The 22,210-nt window shown below is 31.5% G+C and overlaps 1 protein-coding gene across 1 annotated transcript; it reads left to right on the forward strand.

The window, feature by feature from the left end:
- The first annotated feature begins 2,075 nt into the window (after positions 1 to 2,075).
- Positions 2,076 to 6,875, forward strand: LOC128987386 (uncharacterized). The gene is made up of 5 exons (XM_054408210.1): positions 2,076 to 2,382; positions 3,807 to 3,896; positions 4,569 to 4,657; positions 6,176 to 6,290; positions 6,772 to 6,875. The coding sequence occupies exons 1-5, from the start codon at positions 2,310 to 2,312 to the stop codon at positions 6,831 to 6,833; spliced, it is 429 nt and encodes a 142-aa protein (XP_054264185.1). The 5' UTR covers positions 2,076 to 2,309; the 3' UTR covers positions 6,834 to 6,875.
- The last annotated feature ends 15,335 nt before the right edge of the window (positions 6,876 to 22,210 follow it).

A 22,210-nucleotide genomic window follows, 5' to 3' on the forward strand; every position in this document is an offset into this window, starting at 1 on the left:
TTCCTTTTTGTGATACATAGATTAAATACTATTTATAAGAATCATGTTGGGGATACCACAATTTAAAATGCAAGAAGCTTATATCATGTTTTTTGTTTTCAGGCAAGAACAAAAGCAGAAGAAGTCAGGCCTTACTTGAAGAAATATTTGTGAAAATAAGTGTTGTTCTAGAATTAATAAATACAAGGATAATGGTGAATAGCAAACAGCATTTATGTTTTGTTAAAATCTGATTTTCTGTTGTACATCTGGTATTTGATGTATTTTATAGGAAAACCACAATAAAAATAAAAATTCTCCAACAAATGATAAAAAAGACTCTGTAGATACCATGGATTAGTACCTAAATTCCACATTTTATCCAAATCAGATCACAGGTGTAGTCTGTAGCAAATTTTTTTTGGGTTAAGGGTGACATAAAGTGGATATTTCCACCCAAATTTCAAACTTGATCATTTTGTAAAGACAATATTTTCTCCATATAGACTACGGTACTAGGGGACAAAAGTAAAAATTGGTACAATATTCTTAACCCTCAAGGATTAAATCCTCCTTCACCAGTAAAACGGGAGCGGGGCGCATGCAGAGTTTTATTCCGCATCATTAACACGTTCGCTACTGAGCGTCGCATATATGCGACGCCACGGTCATTGCCACAGACCGAGGTATACATTTGAATCTTACACGACCGACTGTCACTTGGATAACAGTACACACAGACCACGGGCGAAAACCTGTAAAACAGTGATCATTTACATTGTAATACGCTACAATCGTGTTTGTAAATAAATTATTCTTTTTTATTTGTATTTTTTATAACCTTTTGTAATGTCGCATATTTGCGACACCCGGTCTACAGCAAAGACAATAGTGAAAATTATCATAGTTTTCTTGAAATAGACTAAACGACTAAACGTCGCATATATGCGACAGTTCATTTTTTTGTGTTTTAAGGTGAAAGTAAGTAAAGAAATAAACAGATTATTCAAGAACAGTTTATAACTGAACAAATATAAAAGCTACATAGGATAATGCAGCATACATACAGTGATGCAGAAAAGTAAAGACCAGTTTTTCCAACTATTATATGACGTCACCAATCATCATATCCACAGACCAAGCGACGCAGTTGTGCGTCAGACATCTCTGTAGACCACTGCAGGGAATTCAGTGCCTTCAAATAAACCACTACAAAGATATAAGCATTTTAAAAACATTAGAACCCCGACGCACATATGCGTCGGCAGTCTATTTTAATGTGACTAGCCGTCGCATATATGCGACGGCAGTCTATGGGTGGAAACCAGCCGTCGCATATGTGCGTCGCTGGTCCATGTGAATGGAACATTTCGTACTATTGCAGTAGCGAACGTGTTAAATAGCATAAATTTTACCCATTTTACTTGTCATAAGAAATACTATATGTAAATGTTGAATAACCTAATCAGAAACCTAATTTCTTTGTAGATAACATTATTTGTTAAACTTTATATGAGTAATATTTCAAATAATAATATTGAGCAATTTTCCAGTATAAAGGTATGTTACGAGGGGCGTGCAGAGTTTTGATCCGCAATAATTCTATTATACATATACATGCAAACAAAATATGTTTGATAATAATTATAAATAAAATAATAAATTTATACATATTTATAATTTTGTATGTATAAAATATACACAAAGTTTGACAATAACGCATGAGGAAATAAACTCTGCGCTGAGGACTTACGCGATAGGGCGCACGCGGAGTAAACCTCCGCAAACTGACACCGCGTCACTGAATTGCAACTGACAACAAAATGAGGAGGAATTTCGGGGTGAAAATAGCTTAAGGGCATTCCCAGGATGAGGTGCGTGAAGTGTAGAGCCATACACGACTGCCGACACCCATTATGCATATTTATATTAACAAAAACTACAATTGCGGAGGAAAACTCCGCAAGCCCCCGCTCGAGGGTTAAAAAAAAAAAATAAAAAATAGAGGGGAAGAAATCCCTTCTCAATTTTCCGTGTTAAATGTTCTTAACTAAAATATGTCACTGCCCTAAAAAAATTCTGCATGGTTGCAATTTGGAGGGATAGGGGCTACTTATTCTTGACAAAAGCCCTGACTTGGACAGCAAATGCTGAACAATTCATTTACATGGACTAGCACAGTTGGGTTTTCTTGGTCCCTAACTGTAAATATTGAGCACACAAGGTAAAGTGTGATCATAGCATGACTATTGCCATGTCACTGATCTAATCACTCTGCAAAGATCACTATCAATGCTTCCTGTTTCATTTGCCATCATCAGTTCATCAGGATGAATGGAGGACAGCTGACCCTGGTCACAGCAGTTGTTATCCTGCTTGTATTTATATACACCTATGGCCCAAGTAAGTGTTATTTTTCTTTGTGAATTCACATTTGCAAATTTTTGAAAAATATATCTTTTTTATTCGATATAGTTGATAAATCACAAGTTTATCTCAAAGCATTGTAGGTATATACAACCCATTGTAAGCTGAAAGGTAGTTTAAAGTATTGTGTAGTGCAAAAATTGCATTAATCTGTTTTTAGAGGTTGGCTTGAGAGCGAAACGCTTTAAGCAAAGCGATATGTCTGTTCTGTGAAGCGTTAACTATACTGATAAACATAGCTCAGACAAACCTACAATATTGCTGCAATGAATTTACAGGGTAAAAATGGGGTTTTCCCGTTTGACAAATGGAAGCAAGTGAAAATTTGCTTAGTCTGCAGGTTTACTGCGGTAGGGGTGTTGTGATTTTGCACTGTGTATGAGGGTTGAGAGAATTTCTGAAGAGGGCTTCTAGCTTGCTGTAGGTTGTACACCACTTACAAATACAAATTTTTATGGAGTTTTCTTATTCATTCAGATGCTGCCAGATGGACAGTTTACCATTCACAAAGGGACATTTTAATTGCTGGCATCTAGACATCCTCTCTTTCCCTCCTCACTCCATAACCATAAGTACTAATATGGGTATTAAAGAGTGGTAGTGGAGTAGCTGTGTTGTTTGTTAATGGTTGTGGTTTTTGCTTACTACAAAAGGGTCTATCAGGGAACTGTAACTGTTGTGTACACTGTTCTGTAGTTCTCAAGTTAGATAATACACATTTTAAGGGGTCAACAGTAATATTTTTGAACTAATTTAGAACTTATGTAAGGGTTACCTGACTACCCCTTCTCATTTTTACTTTCAGACTTTTACATTCAAATATGTAAAAAAATCAACTTTACTTTTCACTTTGTCTATGTTGTATTACAACATTTCGCTGAATTGAATTAACTACTGTTATTAAACCATAGGTGACAACTCTCATCCATTTTAAGCTAAAACTGATTATTTTAATACATTTGCTCATTATAAAAACTTCAATCTCATATAAAATAATGTTCAACTATATTGTAGTACAAATTCAATCTTTTATTTTATCCAACAGTACAACCTTTAATCAGATTTTTTTTTAATTGTACTATTATTTGTATGATTCATTGTGTATAGGTACGGTACCTACTTTTATATGATAGAGTTGTTTGCTCTTTGCATTATTAAATACATTAGAACTACAGTATTTAACTACTTAAACCTTTGTTTGGTTTTCAAAGTATTTTGAATCAATCATTTGACCAAAAAATCATACTGTTGGCTTCCAGATATTATATGAGGTATTAATTGACCTGAAAAACTCATTCCTCTTTAGTTTGTAACTATGTACAATTGGTACTATTCTGTTTAAAAACTGCATTTATGCTTATTTTACTTAGTTCTTCTTTCCTTTATATTTTGGTTTCTAGCTCAAGCGCAGCAGGTAGATAAGAGAACATTCAAGAAGACATTTGTGGAAGCAGCAAAAAAGTGTTCACAAGAAGTTGGCCCCCCATCAGGTGAGTTTACAAGACATGTTGAAACAAATCACTATCATTAAAATTTAAACATCAAACTGTGAATAAGGGTTTTCTCTGTTAAATCCCTTTTACAGCCGTATAACTTGAAGGCATTTTGCGACTGAAGTGGAAGTGCATTTATAAAGCTTATGACCTAGCGGAGTGAGGAATGGTAATTAAAAGGTTTTTTCATTTAGGACTTTGTCCCTTTTGCTTTTGATTTATTTCTACATAATGCATTCAAATGTTCAGTAATGCTGACCCACTTTCTTTACAAAAAGGTTTAATGTAAATTGTAATTTAACTGCTGGTTGTTCAGTTGATTGTTTAACCATAGTCAGAATGTATAGAAGTGTGACAAAACAATTTATTGAAGTGGTTTTAAGGCTATTTTTTGATAAGTTTAACTGCTGATTGAGGTAGGTAAATTATTATTTGTGGTGTAGATCCAAAATAAACTATTTTATGTTATTAAATTGAGTTAAAAAAGTTTTAACACAATTGAAATGCCCACAGCTCCCCTTTGTTTGTAATTATTTGTATAAAAAATGTCATGAAAAAATCCAATCTAGAAAACTATTATATATTTTTAATATTTTGTGGGATATTACATTTAAATACTCATGAACTGTGGAGCAAATTATGGATATAGAGTTGTGGGGTATGTTTCAGCCATGAGTGTTGCCTTTCTGACTTCTCCAGAACAAACTGATCAGAAAAGTAAATGTTTCACATCATGTCTACTTCACAAGTTCAATCTGGTTTGTAGATACCACTTATTATTATGGTACACGTAGTTCAGGATCATAGAATAGTATGTTGTATACTATTTTGTCAGCGGTGCTTGCTACAACTATTGTCTTTGTCAGAGTTTAATCTCCAAAAATATTTTAAATGCAAGATGATCGGCAGATCAGCTGTGAAGCTAAACTGAATTTTTACTCGTTTGTTGAAAAAATTATATATAGCCTAGTGATTCATGATCCAACCATCCAACAAACTATTTTAATTTATAGGTTTATTACCAATAATTCCAGAAAGTTAAATATTACATATTTTAATAATTGATATACTTTTAATAAGTTTTTACCTAATTGGATACATTTATGCCTATTTGATATAATGTCTACAGTACGAAAAAGGTATTTCAGCAGAATATCAAATATCTATATTTTTGAAGGTTTAAATTGAAATATATGCTTACAGAAAGTTAAATATTAGAATCAGAATCAGAATCAGAATGTTTTATTGCCATAATAATACATAAATGTACAGGGCAAAAGTCACTAAAACTAAACAAGTAAAATAAGACCCATTAAAATAAGATACAAACTTCAAAAGGTACAAACTATTTACAATTTAAAAACGAAGAAACTCTGTAAAATTCCTTATCAACTAAATATTCCCTCAGACCACGCTTAAATTTTTTAAAATCATGTTCGCCCTTGATTGTGTTAGGAAGAGAATTAAAAAGACGGATACACATGGAGAATGATTGGTTTTTATGGAAAGTGGTACGAGATAGTGGAATATGTAGGTTAAAGTTCCTCCTGAGATTGTAGCTGTGGTGAGATGACCCTCTAATATGAAACAGTGTCGAATTTTTTTTTAAGAAGGTCAAAGATTCAAAAATGAAAATTGATGGGAAGGTCAGCATATTATTTGTACGAAAGACAGATCTACAAGACCCTCTATATTTTATTAGGTTGAAGATTAATCTGATGGCCCTTTTTTGCAGTTTGAATATTTTCTTAGTTTGAAGTTTGTCGTTACCCCAAACGGGCACACAATATGTAAGAAAGGGGTAAACAAGACCGTAATAAGCTGTCAGAAGGATGCGTCTGTCTTGATAACAGGAGAGCCTACGAAGAAGGAAAGCACTAGTACTAAGTCTATTGTGAATTTTGTCGATGTGACTGGAAAACTACTATTATGCAACTATTATGCATTTTAATAGTTGATATACTATTATACCATAATAAGTTTTTACCTAATTGGATACATTTATGCCTATTTGATATAATGCCTACAGTACGTAAAAGGTATTTCATCAGAATATCAAATATCTATATTTTGAAGGTTTAAATTGAAATATATGCTTACAGAAAGTTAAATATTATGCATTTTAATAGTTGATATACTTTTATACCGTAATAAGTTTTTACCTAATTGGATACGTTCATGCCTATTTGATATAATGTCACGAAAAAGGTATTTCAGCAGAATATCAAATATCTATATTTTTGAAGGTTTGAATTGAAATATATGCTTACTTTTAGATGGACCGACAAGGCAAATTTAGCCAATCTTCGATGCAGAAATTTTTAAACAGTATCCCAGAATCCAGGTTTAAGGAATCCATATCAAGAAATTCAGCTACATGTATGAAGGAGAGTAAGTAGCCTTAGTATTCATTCTGAAAATTATAATCAATTTTCAAGAAAACTTTCTTTATAAAAACACTTTTGTCATAAATCTTTCTATATATATATATATATTTTTTTTTTTTTTTTGTTTGGATGGTAAAATTTATTCAGAAAAGTTTGAAATGCTTATAGTGAATCTGAGTAAGCTTTTTGTTTAAGTCAGGGATTTCTATCAGTTTAATATTGCAATATTTGTTAAGTAATAACATCAATAGTTCTATTATCATTTTGCATTGACCACTTTTGCATCACAGTCACCACTGGTAACACTGAAAAGTACTTTTTTAAATAAATCAGATGTATTTCTTTTACAATTCTTGGTAAATAAGACTCTTTTCTCACCAACAAATGTCCACCATGGAAATATAGGAAACATATATAAACATACAATTTAGTGTGATTAATTTTTATACTTGTGTGATATTTATTGTGGTCGAATATCGTTTCAGATGCCAAGGATGTTTGTGAGAAAGGATACAGATTCGTCCAGTGCTTTTACAAAAAAGGTTAACCCTTTGTTCGTTCCTGCAAATACACTAAAAATACAAAAGTACACTGTTAAATTATTTGAAGTCCTAATCCTTAAAAAAAATTTTCAGTATGGACAATTTAGAGTTTGTTGTGGATATAAAACCTGTTATGAAATAATATTGTAGATTCTTTGTTTAAATTTGAATTTTAGTTAAGGTGAGTTTTTGTTTTTAAAGAGATTATTGAGGATATTTTCGATAATGATTTTTATAATAAGTTGGGATTAAGAACAGTATTATTTAACATATAAAAGGTTACTTCAAAAATCCAGCCAAAGGCAGGAAAATCATAATGAAAACTATATAGTAGTCAATATAAAAATGAAAACTAAAGGGCTATTTAACGGCTATTTAACCATTGACTGACAGCTCATGTTTAAGGTTAAGATGAAATAGTGGTGAAAACTAGAGTTTCTGTAACCTAAAAAACTACAGTATGGTTCAAGTTTTGACTGATTCAGAACAAAAATGAAATTCTCATCAGTCCTATTTTTTAACTGCTGCTTAGTGTTCAAATCATCAGGAGGATTAACTTTGACCCTGTTAAGTCAAATGAATAATTGATGAAGTTTCACATGAGCTTCTTCAACCTGTTTAACTCAACTCAAAGTTTAATTAAGAAAGTTTAATAGTTTATCCACTTGTTTCATAGTCACTTAATTGTTAAAAATAAGACCTAACTGATGAATTTGACGATTTAAATAATCCTACTATGTTATAAGAAATATAAATCGTTTCAGAAAGTACAAGGATAATGGCTTGAAGTTAATTTAAATACATTGCTATGCTATGTGGAATTGAAATATATCATTTGTCCATAAAAACTGAGACAGAAAAATTCTATGAAACATTTTCCTTAATTTATTGAATATAAGTATTCTCAAGCCTAGATGAGAAAATTCTTTACACTGTTTTGATTGAATCATATTGTATAAAATTATTTTAGTGTTGAGTTTTATCTAAAAGAAAAACAAATTAATGCAATTCAATAGTGACTTTATAACGTTGTATTATTGCCATGTAGTACCATCAATTACTATACTAATATAGCTATTTACCTCACAAGTGTAGTAAGAGCGTTTTTACATCACGTAGGTGAATGTTGTGTGTTGAGTTGTTCATAATTCACAATAAAATGGCCATCACAATGTATGCCAATTTATTTCAACTGGGGTTTCAATTGTTTTAACTAGAACATAACTAAAGAAAGAAACAGTAAAAATCATAGTTGGAAATCAATGTATTGAGTCATAAGAAGTTAATTGTACATCAAATGTATAGTTTCAAAGAGTAGTTAAAGCAAAAACTTTATCAATCTAACTTTTAATCATGGAGACTTTCCTGGGTTTGTCAAGTTTCTTGTGGATATACTGTAACTTTCTCTCCTGTAAAGTGTGATTTAAGCTCAGTTCTGTAGCACGTCTGAGATAATGATATCAAATCATAATAATTATCTACGGATTTCCAACTATAATACCATGAGCTAGAGTACAATACCTTTTTATAGAACCAGAACAAATCAACTGGAACTCCATCACCTCAATAATTAAATAGATGATATTTTATAATAATAAATTGAATTTCAAATATTTAATAATATATAATCTTTGTAAACAATTGAATATAAGACAGATTAAATATTCTTTTCCATTAGGAGATGGATTGATTGATTCGCCGTAAAGGAATATTTTTCAAATATAATGACAATCCTTTGCAACAGATGGTAAGATTTTTTGAAACCTTAACATTTGAATATTTAAATAATGATTTTAGTGCATAGGGAGTAAAAATCTGCTGTTGTCAACTCAGTTGTAAATTTTGATTGTAAACAATTGCATGTATCAAAAGTAGGTATTGATTTTTTAATCGATTGTAGTTAATTGTCCTTTTTGTAAATAGTTAGATATTTCGATAGTATAATGTACACTACAGTAACATAATCGTAATATACCAAACGGTTGAACCACTTACTGCGCTAAACAGCTGCTTGTTTCCATTCGAAAATTAAATCGAAAACAAGCTAGAAGTAGCTTAGAGAAGCCATCTTTAAATGAAAACTAATTCGGTTTTGTAACATAGTTTGTTCAAATGATGGTGCAATATGACAAAAAATATAGTTCATCACATGGGCAAAAAATGTCTTTTCAAAACTCAATATTTTTTTAACCTCGGCTTCGCCTTGAAAAAAAAAACTTGAGCTCGGATTGAAAAGGGTCACTTTAGGCCTTCGTGATGAAATATACTATAAATGAATTACATTTAAAATACCTACTTTTTCTACATCCTCTTACTAGAGTTCACAAATTCAATAGTGTTATTAGCCTATATTTACGAATCTAGTGGAGTTTGATGAATTGAAATCGTCAACATTACATTGAATGTCAATTCCCAGGATATCTCAGCGTTCCAATAACTGGGCAGTTTTGCCTCACGCATATTTGAAGATTCATGACAATACAAAGCAATCTCAGACAGGCTTACAACAATGTCCTTCCTCACAATGGCTCTCTTATACCGAACGTGAATCCTTCGATATTAAAACCTGGCCAGATTATTGCCTTCTTCAACATTTTTACATCTTTAAATACACCCGAATAACCTTTAAGGAGGGACGGTTGTAAGTTGAATCCTAATATATTTTCTAAATATTTAATACTAAAAGGTTTAAATAGGCATACACATAAACCTTTTAATGGTTTAATGGTTAACATTTAAATGGCTAATTTTATATTGAAATTGTTATTTTCAATTGTAGCTAGCCTCTGGATCCCTGTATTAAGTTAAGTCTAGACTTTACTTCAGCCCGGTAACGTTAATTTTTTGTCTACTTCGTGTGTTTCGTGTCTCCTTTCTATGTTATCGTGTGTCGTAGATGTTTTATTTACTGAACTCTCTTTGTTAACGACCTTCGAACGAATTGATTACCTGACACCTTGAGGTGTGATGATAGCTCAGAATAATCGAAACTAGTTGCCAAATAAGCAACAAAGGATTACTCTGATGCAGTAAGTGTAAACCATTATTAGTGAAATTGTTAGAAATTCATCTAAAGACAATGTGTAGCAATGTTGAATTTACAATTATAACACACATACAAACAATTAGATGATATTTTACATTTTAAGAGTGTTTAAACAAAATAAAAGTAAATGAAACATTAATGCCAGACAGTAATAAACTAAAAAGCCAAGTTTGTTGGCAGTTACACATGTTGACGTTTAGATGCTCTTTACTCTACTAAGAAGTTAAATTAGTAAAGTTGAAGCTTGCTCAGCGTTCCGTCGTCGAAAGTGGGTCAACAGTCGCTTATTTAAACAAAATAGCTTCTTTTGTTTCAAATTTATCAGTTATTTCTTCTATTTGAGTAATTACTTTAATTTTTTCTTTATTTTAGGCTGTACACACTGATTAAAAGTGTCTTTGAAAATAGCCTTATTATTAAAGAATTTGAATCGTAAAAAAGGTAACAAGTCTTTTGTCAGTTGTAAAACAATTGGAAATTTAAAATATTTCCATCGATTCTTAAGTTTTTCCACTACTATGCAGATTCGGTGAAAAATATTTTCTGAATATTTATGTTTCACAAGTTGTTTGGGTAATTTTTTCTCCTATCACGTGTTAAATACAGTGTGTGTGTGTATATACCTCAACCACTCAATTGCTATAATGAAATTTAGCTGCAATAAATTTTACCTTTCTCGGTAAAACGATTTAGTGAATTTACATGCAAATAACGAACAAACACATAGTAACAATCAAAAGTTACGACAGAAATAACGATGTGCACAAAATGCAAAATGCACACAATGCATGTCACAAAATGCTGGAAGATAAGCAGTCATAATGATTATACATTTAGTTGATTTAGTAGATTATACATAGTAATTAGTACATTATAATACTATTACCATTCCTATTATATTGTTATCTAGGAAACAATCATGGTATAATGTGTCTGGTATATGTATGATCATGAGGCAACCTGCGTCGAAACCTAGGTTGAAGTACTGCAGCGACTAATTTTAGATTCGGATGAAAATTAATGTAAATAAACTATTGTTTATAAAATAGGTGATATACCGGTAAATTCAAACCTACGATAGCAGAGTAGGTTCTTAGGAGTAGTTAGGGGATTTCAATAACTGTATAAAAATATAATATACAGTATATTATTGTTATTAAATATATACTGTATATTATAGATGTATTCTAGATTATAAGACGCTATCACGCAATATGGATACTGATGTAGTTCGCGTTTTGCCCCAAAAATTAAAATTACTTCTGAAGGCGATGTATTCGACTGGATAAGACCACAGAAACCTCTTATAACGAATATCTTTGTTACACGTACGTAGTTCATTGTTTTATCAATAGTCTAAAGTTTTTATTACAAAAGATTTTACGATTAGTATTGTTACTGTATGATTACAGTACTAAACATAACTTTTACCATTTAAGGTTTAAATGCTTTAGTGTATTTCGGTTTCAAAATATCTATCAAACATACCAAGTCTTTACGAAAAGGCTCAAAATCCAACCTAAAGTACTCGTATTTATAACGTTTAGGACTATCTTTTTGTTTGCCTTTCATGCTTGAAGCTTACCACTGTCTAGTGAATCAGTATGTAAAAACTAAGCACGGTGTCAAAAATCCCTAAGAAATAAAATATTGGAGTAAACCAAAATGTCGAATATGGAAGTAGAAAATTTAAACTCAAAGTTACTATATATCCAATCAAATTAGATTCAACAAATATTTAACGATCTGCTACTATGTAGGGATGATAACCTTTCACGGAAAAGATTATTTATTTACTTTGTAGTCACGAGTTAATATACTGTTATTAATCAATTAAAAGGGCATAAGTAAAATAAAATGTCATAAATCATAACTGAAACTGACTTTTTCCTCCTTACTGGGAAAAGTTATAAAAAGTTTGGGAGGAATCGCTAAAGGAGATGGATATTCAGATGAACTGTTAATTCTATGAAGATGTCAATGATTTTTCATTACTTATTTTTTTTGTCGTTTAGTTAACCCTAATGATTACTACTACTGTACTAATAACTCCGATTTTACAATGAAGTCAGTAATAAGTAATAGGTAGTCAGTAGTAATCTGTCACTAAACATCTTTACATTGTTGTATACTGTACATCCCAAGCTCTAAACATGTTCATGACCTAGCCAACCCCTTTTAACAATACAATTTCTACCCACATTTTACTCATTTCAACCAAACATTGAGTTTTAACAGTATTAAAATTATCAAACTGTACTTTCATTAATGCAAGAAATATTCTTAACAATAACTTTGGCCTTTGATTATTGTTTCTTATAATTTGTCTTAAATTTCGTTAAACTTAGTTAGCATGGAAGTTCTTCCATAAAAATGAACTTTCGTCCACACCATAGATGTCATTTATACTTAAGCACCATCATCCTTTTCCAAACTCTGTTCATCTCAGTTCTTCCCCAAATCCTGCCCATTTTGTGCTTCCGATTGAACATATCTCTTCGAGATGCATTCATAATTCAAAAACTTCCCCTTTTTCATTACAACAGCCCTGACTCCCTGCTGGGTATTCTTGTTTCCAGTTGCATGGTTCCGATTATATATGTGATATTGCAATGAACACATGAATGATATGATTCTTGTCTTATTTACCGTAAATCCAAAAGTATTAACGGAGGCCACACTGTGTTAAAATTATCTTTAGGGTCATGTATATTTAATGAACTGTAACAACACAACACAATACTAAGCCTTTTCAGAAATTATCAAAAATATATTTGTGAAGTTTTTATTTTAAAATTGAAAGAGTAATGTGTATAACATTTTATCAATACTAAAAAGTGCCATCAAAATGAATGTACCATACACATTAAAATCTCGTGTATTCGAAAAGGCTACTGACATTTTTTATCCACTCTCCAAATAAAATTAGTTTATGAAACGAATGTCCACATAATATTTTACTTGTAAGACGAGGGGAAGCATACATTTTCGAAACATTATCACCTTATTATTTAAGCCCTTAACTGAACCGTAAGTATTGAAGACATAAGTAAACAAAGTTTTATCATGTATCCTTAAAACTACCCATGAAAACTACAACTAAATCGTCCTCTGTATTACAAAAACACCTTTTATCCATGAGTGTTATAAACTTAACCACACTTGATAAATAGTGACTTATTGAACGTTCTTAGAAGAAATGCGTGTGGACATTGAGAAACTTCATGATTAAGACAAATGTAACGTTTTAAATGTTAAAAGTGGGCTTTACATTTTAACGAATAAATAAAATGAAAATAAAATTACTCTATTACTCGTACATTTAACGATCATATGGATCACGCTAATGTTAACTTGGTGACCAAATTGTACCCGGCTGATACTGTAATGTGCTCAGGCTGAGTTAGGCGTAAGAAGATACTCGCCTCTTTCAAAATAATTAGATCCCTCGAGTGTGCTTCCACTTCCTGTTTTCCTACCTATTTACACTTTATTCCAACAACAGCTCTCTCAATTTCAAACTCATAGGACACAGTGTGGAACAGGCTTTGAATTTACTACATTTGTTAAAGAGGTAAAAATTGTGTTAGTTTTAAAGCTAGTGTCTGCTAAGAGTATTTAAAAATTGTAGTGATAATTTTTGATTGTTTGGGACTGGTGAGAGTTTAAAATTGAAAGCAAAGATGTGTATGGTGTCTATTCAACATTTAAAGCTATTAATGTGAATGGCTAATAATTTACAGTAACTTAATTATTTACTGTACATCAAATAAATTAACACATCTGTTATTCAAACAGTACATTTATCCATGAATAATTGTGTCATTCAATCACATCACACATATTTTCGTCATATTACAAAACCATTGAAAACATGTTTCGTACTCCTATTGACCGACAACACAATGGGTTTTCCGTTGTATTCACCACACTAGATTAGGTTTATACATATTGCAAAATGAATTTAATTTATAATGTTAAGTTATTTAATCCAACCTAACTGTTTAACCTAACCTAACCAGTTGTAATCGGTCACGTTTAATTCACATAAAGAGGAAAAACTGGATCTGATAGTAGAGTAGAATGTTATATTCCCTAAGCAAATTCGTAAAACCCATTCAACTAAACCCATACCTTCTGCCAGCCTTTAAAATAAATTCCTAATAAAATCAAAGTTACAATTTACCAAATTAATTTTACCAGTTCGGATATATTTATTTTTAAAACTGTTAATCAATGAGTCATAGATCACCTAATAAACCTCTACCGCATATTTACAGAAGTATATAATTTACATAATTTTTGGCGGGTTTCTATAAAGATGAAAATCTACTTTCAGTGACCAGTGTAGCCACGTCAGCCTCGGCCGCGCTGTTAGTTGATCAAAGGAAGATTAATGCAAATGTAAAAGTGAGGTTAACATTTTGCATATTACCGCAAAAGCACTTAGGCAGAGTAAAAGTATAGAAACGTATTTCCGCAATGCATAAACATCACTGATGATGTTTCTCATGCGAGTTTTTCTTTAATGAAATCATAAAAAATATAGTGTAACTGGAATATGAGTTGATTAGAGAATATCCCATTATAAAACTGTCTTAGTTGGATCACAGTTATATTCAGATTTCAGCTACAGTTCGTTGTTTTAACTTTATAGATAGAATCAACATTTTTAAACAAAACTAGATGAATGCAGTATTACAAAGAAAACTAAACACGATATTAATGAAGTTGATTTATTTTATCTTAAGGAAGAAACGACGCAAAATAAATACAAAATTGGAACTGTTACAAAATATTACTCATAATTTGCATAGACACATTAGTTCAAAGTTGGATGATTTCAATTTTAAACAGCAGCACAGAATGGCATAATATTGTTCGACTCATAAATACAAGTCAGTATCTTTTACTCAAAAACCTAGCTGTTTGCCCCACAGATAACGACAGAGGGAAGGGGATTGGGGGCTTCTATTATTTCCTTCCAAGTAATCTTAGGTACAATCGACGTATGAGAATAAAAGAAACAACGAATGGGGAAAGGGGAAGAGGCGGAATCTTGTAGTTAGATAAAATATTCTTGTTTAGATTTTTGAAAATATATTGAATAGATCGATTGACTAAATTTAATTAATGAATCGTTAATCATTTGCAGTAAAACGTATGTCAGTAAGTGTTTGCATAAGAATATCCAAATCACATGGACCGAATTCAAAAGTTATGATTGGTGTTCAATGACAGTTTGTTATTTTGGTGTTGTCATAGTCATTCAAAAAATATTTTAAATTAAATTTCCTAATTTTATGTTTATTAAATTTTGTCACTTAACCTTTCAATTATAATTAAGAAGACAAATGAGTTATTCGTCAATAAACTGCTAAGAAAATATAATTATGCTAAAAGTTAAAAAGGAATAATTTCATGGTTTAATAAATGACTAACTTAATTAAATATTTACTCATGCTAGCATACGCGTTCTCCAAATTTATAATAATGATCGTCAATTTATTACTGAGTATTTAGGACTACTCTTACTGTAGTATTAAACTATCCATTTTACTTACAAATATTTCATCAGAATTGTTTGTTTTAACGGACTGAAACAAAAAGTTGAATTGGTAAAGTTGAAACTCTATCTTAGTTCAGAAAGAGGTCAGCTGGCAATTCAAACTAAATAACTTTCTTCATATGATATAGTACATACCGTCCTTTTTTAATAAGTAATTTTACTATGTAAATTTAAATATTGAATATGTACTTATTATACAGACTATGTGCTAAATTATTTTAATTTATTACGTTACAAATTTATTTATAACAAATTTTAATAAACACTAGCTGTGTACCCGTTCTACGCACGGGGATCTTATAATATTCAGTTGAAACCTTCTTATATAACGAACAGCAGTTGGTTTGCATATTTTAAGATATGCTGGCCAAACTATTATACATAGCTTCATTTTATGTTGTTTTTTGTTGTTCCGGATCGGTATGACAATCAATAAAAGGTTAAATTACCTCTGTGTCTGCCGGTCGATCCTATAACGGTAGGCTTACTTTTATTTTTACTATCTGATCTCGTTTGCATGGCTCAATCACGTCCTGGTTGAAGTTCGTTCGCTACGCTCACTCACCTGTATGTTGGAGCTCGTTCGCTGCGCTCACTTTCCTTCAGGTTAGCTCGTTCGCTACGCTCACTTGCCTTCAGGTTAGCTCGTTCGCTACGCTCACTCGCCTCCAGGTTGCAAATTAGCTGTTGTCATAAATGTAAAAGAAATAATAGTGCTAGTGCTGCACCCTGTTGGTAATCCTTGTAACTTTAATGCTATTGAACATCACAGAACAGAACCAACTTGTTTAATTGAAACAGCTGTTAAGATTCAATAATTTCATTTCTCATAAGGTTAACATGGGCTTCCAGAAATTCCACGTCAAAAATCGACAAAAACTTGATTTTCAAGGGTTTACTGTTAAATATCTAACTGTCTCATATTCGATGAAATACGTCTAAAACCATCTCATATATGTATAGTATTTGGAAAATAAGTTTCAGGCGGGACAGTGCTATAGTTATTGAGGAGTAGTTGTAATAAAGTGCGTATTTTAGCGTTACCAAGAGAATGACAGATAGACAGACAGACAGACAGACAGACAGACAGACAGAAATTGAGATAAGGTTTGATTCGGTTTCTCTGACCTATGAAATGTAAAAATAACCAAAAAGTTCATTATTCTAAGCAATGTACAGACAAAACTCTAATTTTATTTATATAGATTCACTTCTATGTAAACAATTCTTTCACCTTTTTACAACACAGGTCTTTGGAAATATAGTGCTTAATCTTAGGAACTTATTGAATATTACATTTTTCAAATAAATCTATTGCTAGTAAAATGTTATCACGAGTTATCTAGAAAGCATCTTTATCATAATATTTTAGTGAATAATTGAACTTTCCTTTGTTGAATGTAAACCTTATTTACAGAAGTGCTTTTATATTTTTACAACCATCTCAGGCATTAAATATTTCAAGCAACACGTTGAAAAAAATCTTTCTGTAGCAAACTGATACCTGTTTTATCGAGAACGATTAAAAATAGTACAAGGATCTTTTTTACTAAATTTAAGTTTGTAACAACATTACACAACTTCTTGGCGAAAAATAAAGACGTACAAATAAAAATCTTGTATTCATCAATCCATACTTTAGAAGGACTTATTTGCAAGGTATATACCGGTAATTATTTTGCAATTGAAACTATCAGTAGTGTAATCATTTTGTATGAACTTAGAAAAAAGTTACATATTAGAATTTAAATTTGGTCCGTATTTATTGAAGTAGTTTTTACTTGGAATTTCTGTATCCTTTTCTCGCTCGTGGAACCAAAACAAGAAAAATCGTAAGCAAACTTGGCAACATTTATTCGCATCTACTCACACAACCCTCTTTTAACGTTATGAATTATTGTTAAAGAATCCTTTTCTTTCTACTCAAACGTAAAACACTGGGGTAGGTGGAAAAAGTAAAAATAGACTCTGAAGAAACATTGGCAATAAACAGAAAGCAATTACGAAAGTGAAGTATTAAACACAGGGGAAGGTTTGCGTGTAAACCGTACACGCACAAAACTCGATACAATTTGCAATACAAGGGTGCAACTGATTTCCGGTCTTGGTGAGTCCGCACGAAAGGGCGTGCTGTAAGGGTTGAGACTCGTTAGAAACGTTGAAAGTTAAAACATTGGCTAGACAGTCTTTGCCAAATAACAAAGTAAAGTAACAGAAATCCGCTCTTTTGTAAAATAAATTAATGAGTGCATGTTTTGTATTTGCCAGATTGATTATGGTCGTCCATGATCAAAATGTTCGATGTCGAGAAGGTTCAGAAACCTTTTGATTCAAAACCGGACCCAGATGTCCAAGCTTTGATAAATATTTTTTATAAATTAATTCTGGTTAAGGTTACTCAACACAACTGGTCTTGCAAAGTTATACAACTTCTCATGACAAACCAGTCAATTCTACTCATATTGGGGTTAAAATACGACCAGTTAATTGAACGAACCCATTTTATTGTTGAAAAAGCTAATTCATCATTGATCAAGTGTTAAAATTTTGCTTTAACTGTCCAAACCCACTGAAATGTGTTTATTTGATAACTCACAGTGTCTGTATATGAAAAATAGAGGAAACTGAAATTTTGTTTAAAATAATGTTGTTTTAAGCGAAGAACCATTATAATTTCAAAATTGAATTAAGAAATACTATTAAAACATACATTCAGTACTACCAATATGATAATAAACTGTTGTATAACATGTTAACTACAGCATATGCAGCAGACTGAACGCAATGCGCTAACGCAAAGCACACATTGCAGACAGAATTGAACATACAGATAAGCAGATGAGTCTGTAGAACTGTAATGCAGTTAGGCACTAGACAGCGTATACCCACAGTGTTGGTCTTCATTGTTGAACTTCCTATTTACTGCTTCTTCATTAGACTCATCAGTTATTGTGAGAATTATGAGTTTTCGTTGACCTACAATTACATGCTGTTCCAAATTAAAACTGTTGCTGATTATTATAGTTTGTAGCGAAATCTTTTTCCAGTAATTGTAGACAAAGTGCTGATAAAAGTAAACTTATTTTTACGTGTTCTTCATTAGGTTGTAAACGGGTTTAGGCTGTTGCTCGCTGAAAGGTTGGACTTTTTTAAGCAAGTCTAATTGATTTGACTATCACCTAAATAGTCGAGTGGTTATAATTCTCGTCTTCAAATCTGAAGGTCACTCGTTCGATTTTAAGTAAGATCGTTCCTAGACCCAGATACCATTGAGTCATTAATTAATGATGCTTTATAACAACAGGTTGAAGTTGTCGTTCTACCAACTAACAAGACAAATGCTTAGATCGTTCCATTACAAATAATGTTTACGTTAATGTTACTCCATTGGCGTTTATACTAACAATATTTATAAAATTATCCTTTTGACGAAGTTTTTGGTTAGACTTTCAAAACTTCTCTCCAGTAACGTAATAATATAATACGCACCGAGAACTCTAACTGATATATTGCAGGCTTGGGGTTGTTATTTAAGTTCGATGTTTACTAAAATTTAAGACGAGCTGTGTTTTGACTTATAGGGCTTTGCAAACGATACAGAGGGTGTTTCCGGACCTAATTTAATCATGAAAACTACGCAAAGTTTATAGGTATATGAGAGTTGTACCATAACAATCAATTTTGGTAAGTACAGTATTAGCCAAAATAAACAGTACTGAAATACTTTTAATGGTAATACTTTTATTTTATGTATAAATTTTAACAATACTGCTGTGGCCTCTCTACAACAATGTCAGGACGTTCAAATCCAAGAAAACGTGTTGTCTGCTTGTTTATGTAACCATTAAGGTGCACATGACATTCATCTGTAAACCATACATCACTCAGAAAATCAGGTTCTTCATAGCATATTGCTAACATTGAAGCACAGTACTGAACTCTGGCTAGTTTGTTTATACGATCCAATGGTTGTCCAGTTTGTATCCTGTAGGGAAAACCACCAATATTTTTGAACATTCTTCTCATTGACGTATTGCTAATATTCAGTTTAAGAGAAGCTCACATTAGACTTCTTTTCGGTGACTGTAACACTTGCTGCAACACTCTTCCGTGGTTTTCATTTGTACAGACAGTAACTGGGCGACCTGAAAAGCCCTTTCGCTGTGTCAAAACACTACCAGTTCTTCGAAATTTTTCGACGACACTAAGAATCACAGCATTACTAGGCGGGTTTTTGTGGAAATGTTCCGGAAAACGTAAAGCAGTGTGTGACAAGCTTGGACCACCCGCACGTCCAATTCCGTATGAGCGAAAATAATGCTCTACGATAAAAGTTTTTTCTAAAGTTGTTAGCACCATGTTAACAAAAACTAACCTCAAATAAGAAAGAAGTAATGAACGCAAAGCCGTGGCAACAAACACCTATTGAATCAGCTGATCGAGAAGGCAACTACAGCTGATTCATTTTCAGTACTGTTTATTTTGGCTAATACTGTAAATCCAGCTTTAACTGTACAAACGAGACTTGAAGCGTAAGTTATATTTAGCAACTCATGAAAGTCAATTAGTAGAAGATTCTCCTAAAGTTTCACATTCGCGCCCTCAGCCAATACAAGAAACTTAAGCCGTACTTTAATTGGGAAAGTTAACAGGCTGCATTCTTGTTCTTACCTCAGTATTGGTAGATAAAGTTTAGAAAATATGAGATACACCATATCACGAGCTACATAGTTGAAAACCAATATGCTATATATATTTAAATTAATCAACATAGCTTAAACAGGATACAATATGATATTTATTTCCCTTTACTTTTAGATTAAGTCGAACTGAATATAATGGTGACCTAAAATTAATTATTATCAGAATATAGTAAATAAAGTAAATTAATGAACTGAAATAATAAATGAAATATTATTAAGAAACAATAAAAAAATCACTGATTAATATTATGGCACTTTGACGATTGCCTAACTTTTAAATGACAGAGAATATCTCAAAGTTGAGCAGCATAAAAAACTCATATTAACGTTGTGCTTCTAATCGTTGAGTAAAATAATTTTGGTAGTATCCTAAACAACAATTTTTAAAGTATTGTTCAGTTTAAAATCAATGGACAAATTTAACTCAAAATTTGTTTTTAGTTTGTATAAACCTTTGACATAATATGTAGTTATCAGCATGTATGGATACACTTTGCCCATTACTAAAACTTATCACGATTGATCTGGCGAAAAAGGGTTAGTCATAGTTGAATAGAAAAACAAACGAAGGCAATAATAAAGAGTTCATAAAAGTACTTTGTTCGATAGCCAGACGAAAACAAAACTATTGGGAGAAATTGAAAAGCTCTAGAACCCGATACTACTTAACAGCCTATAAAACAAATTCTTCAAATAAAACCGTTTATTTGTGTTTATTTGAGGGTTAGGTGTTATTTAGCTTGTTAGCAGAAACTAGACATAAATATATATTAGTTTTTTGTGTTTTCCTTACATGATTGTGTGATCAAACATTCGCACAATTTTTAACCGTAATCTATCTCTCACAGTTGCTTTAGCTTAAAGTTCCATTAACGATACGAGTGAACAAAACAGAAACTTTCCTAATTAAAGTGTGGATCAAGTTACTTTTGCCATTGATTCGGAAAATGTAGACATTTTGAAAATACGTGCTAAGCTGAGGTACGACCAGAAAAAAACTTAACTGTAAAATCGTCTTTGGTATTTAGAATGGCAGGTAATGTTTTAAGTTTTGGCAGCAACAATTAGTTAAACTACAGTAAACAGCAATGCAATTCATTAGTAGAGTTGAATAACTTAATTCGGTGAATGAAAACAACTGGTTATAAAATACAGATTTAATCTACATTCATTATTAGGGGGTTTAAGTTCAAATGTTGATTGCATTTTGACCCATTTTAAGTTTTCTTTTGTACTAGGAAACAGCTTTATTACTTTGTATAATGCTTTACGTTGATATAAATTCAGCTTTTGGTTTCAAATATAGTTTATATTTAGTTTGCAAAAAGTAACACTTGAATCATATATTTACACCTATACTTCCCACTTACGAGACGGAATATACTGTAAATATAATAGATAGCAGTGGTGACTGGTGATCGACTTTGATTGGTCACTTTAACTATCGTCAGACCCAATAAGCGAATAACAATACAGTAGGACTTTCTGTAACTTCATTAACACATACAATGCTGATCAAAAAAGTTATATAGTTTCCTTAAAATACAAGCAAACATTTATTCTTAGCATGTATAGCTTGTAAATGTACTAGTTAATAATTCATAATCATGTTTATATATGATGACGGGAGGAAATACAAATGTAAATGAACTATTAACCCCACATCTTACAGTAAGATCCTAATGTGAGGATTAATTAGGAATTATTTCACTATGAAGATTTATAAATATTATTTATCCAATTAATGTACAAACAAAATGACTTCTTTAATTCTTACCAATTTATTCATAATATTGTACTTTACAAGACAGTAAACTTAAATAAAAAAGAATAGTTTATAAAATTAAAACGCAAATAACAATCAACATAAACATAATAGTTAAAATTATAGATAATTAACTAATAATTAATATTGTAAGGTGAGGAATGCTGAGAACACTAGTAATAACCTATTGTGCAAGGCTTAAAGAAATGATTTAATTAGAACTTGTGAGGATGCCAGCAAGATTAGTTTCTCGTACAGGAAATTAAAAGCGAACGGAGACAATGAACAACTTTGTATTA

This window comes from Macrosteles quadrilineatus, unplaced genomic scaffold (genome assembly GCF_028750875.1).
Source record: "Macrosteles quadrilineatus isolate MER2022 unplaced genomic scaffold, UCM_ALF_1.0 Scaffold_2__2_contigs__length_208266976, whole genome shotgun sequence".
NCBI classification, from domain to species: domain Eukaryota; kingdom Metazoa; phylum Arthropoda; class Insecta; order Hemiptera; family Cicadellidae; genus Macrosteles; species Macrosteles quadrilineatus.

Coding starts and splice junctions, on each gene's coding strand:
- LOC128987386 (XM_054408210.1), top strand. CDS start 2,310: ATGAATGGAGGACAGCTGACCCTGGTCACAGCAGTTGTTATCCTGCTT. Junction 3,897..4,568: donor AGAAGTTGGCCCCCCATCAG/GTGAGTTTACAA, acceptor GGTATGTTTCAG/CCATGAGTGTTGCCTTTCTG. Junction 4,658..6,175: donor TACTTCACAAGTTCAATCTG/GTTTGTAGATAC, acceptor GCTTACTTTTAG/ATGGACCGACAAGGCAAATT.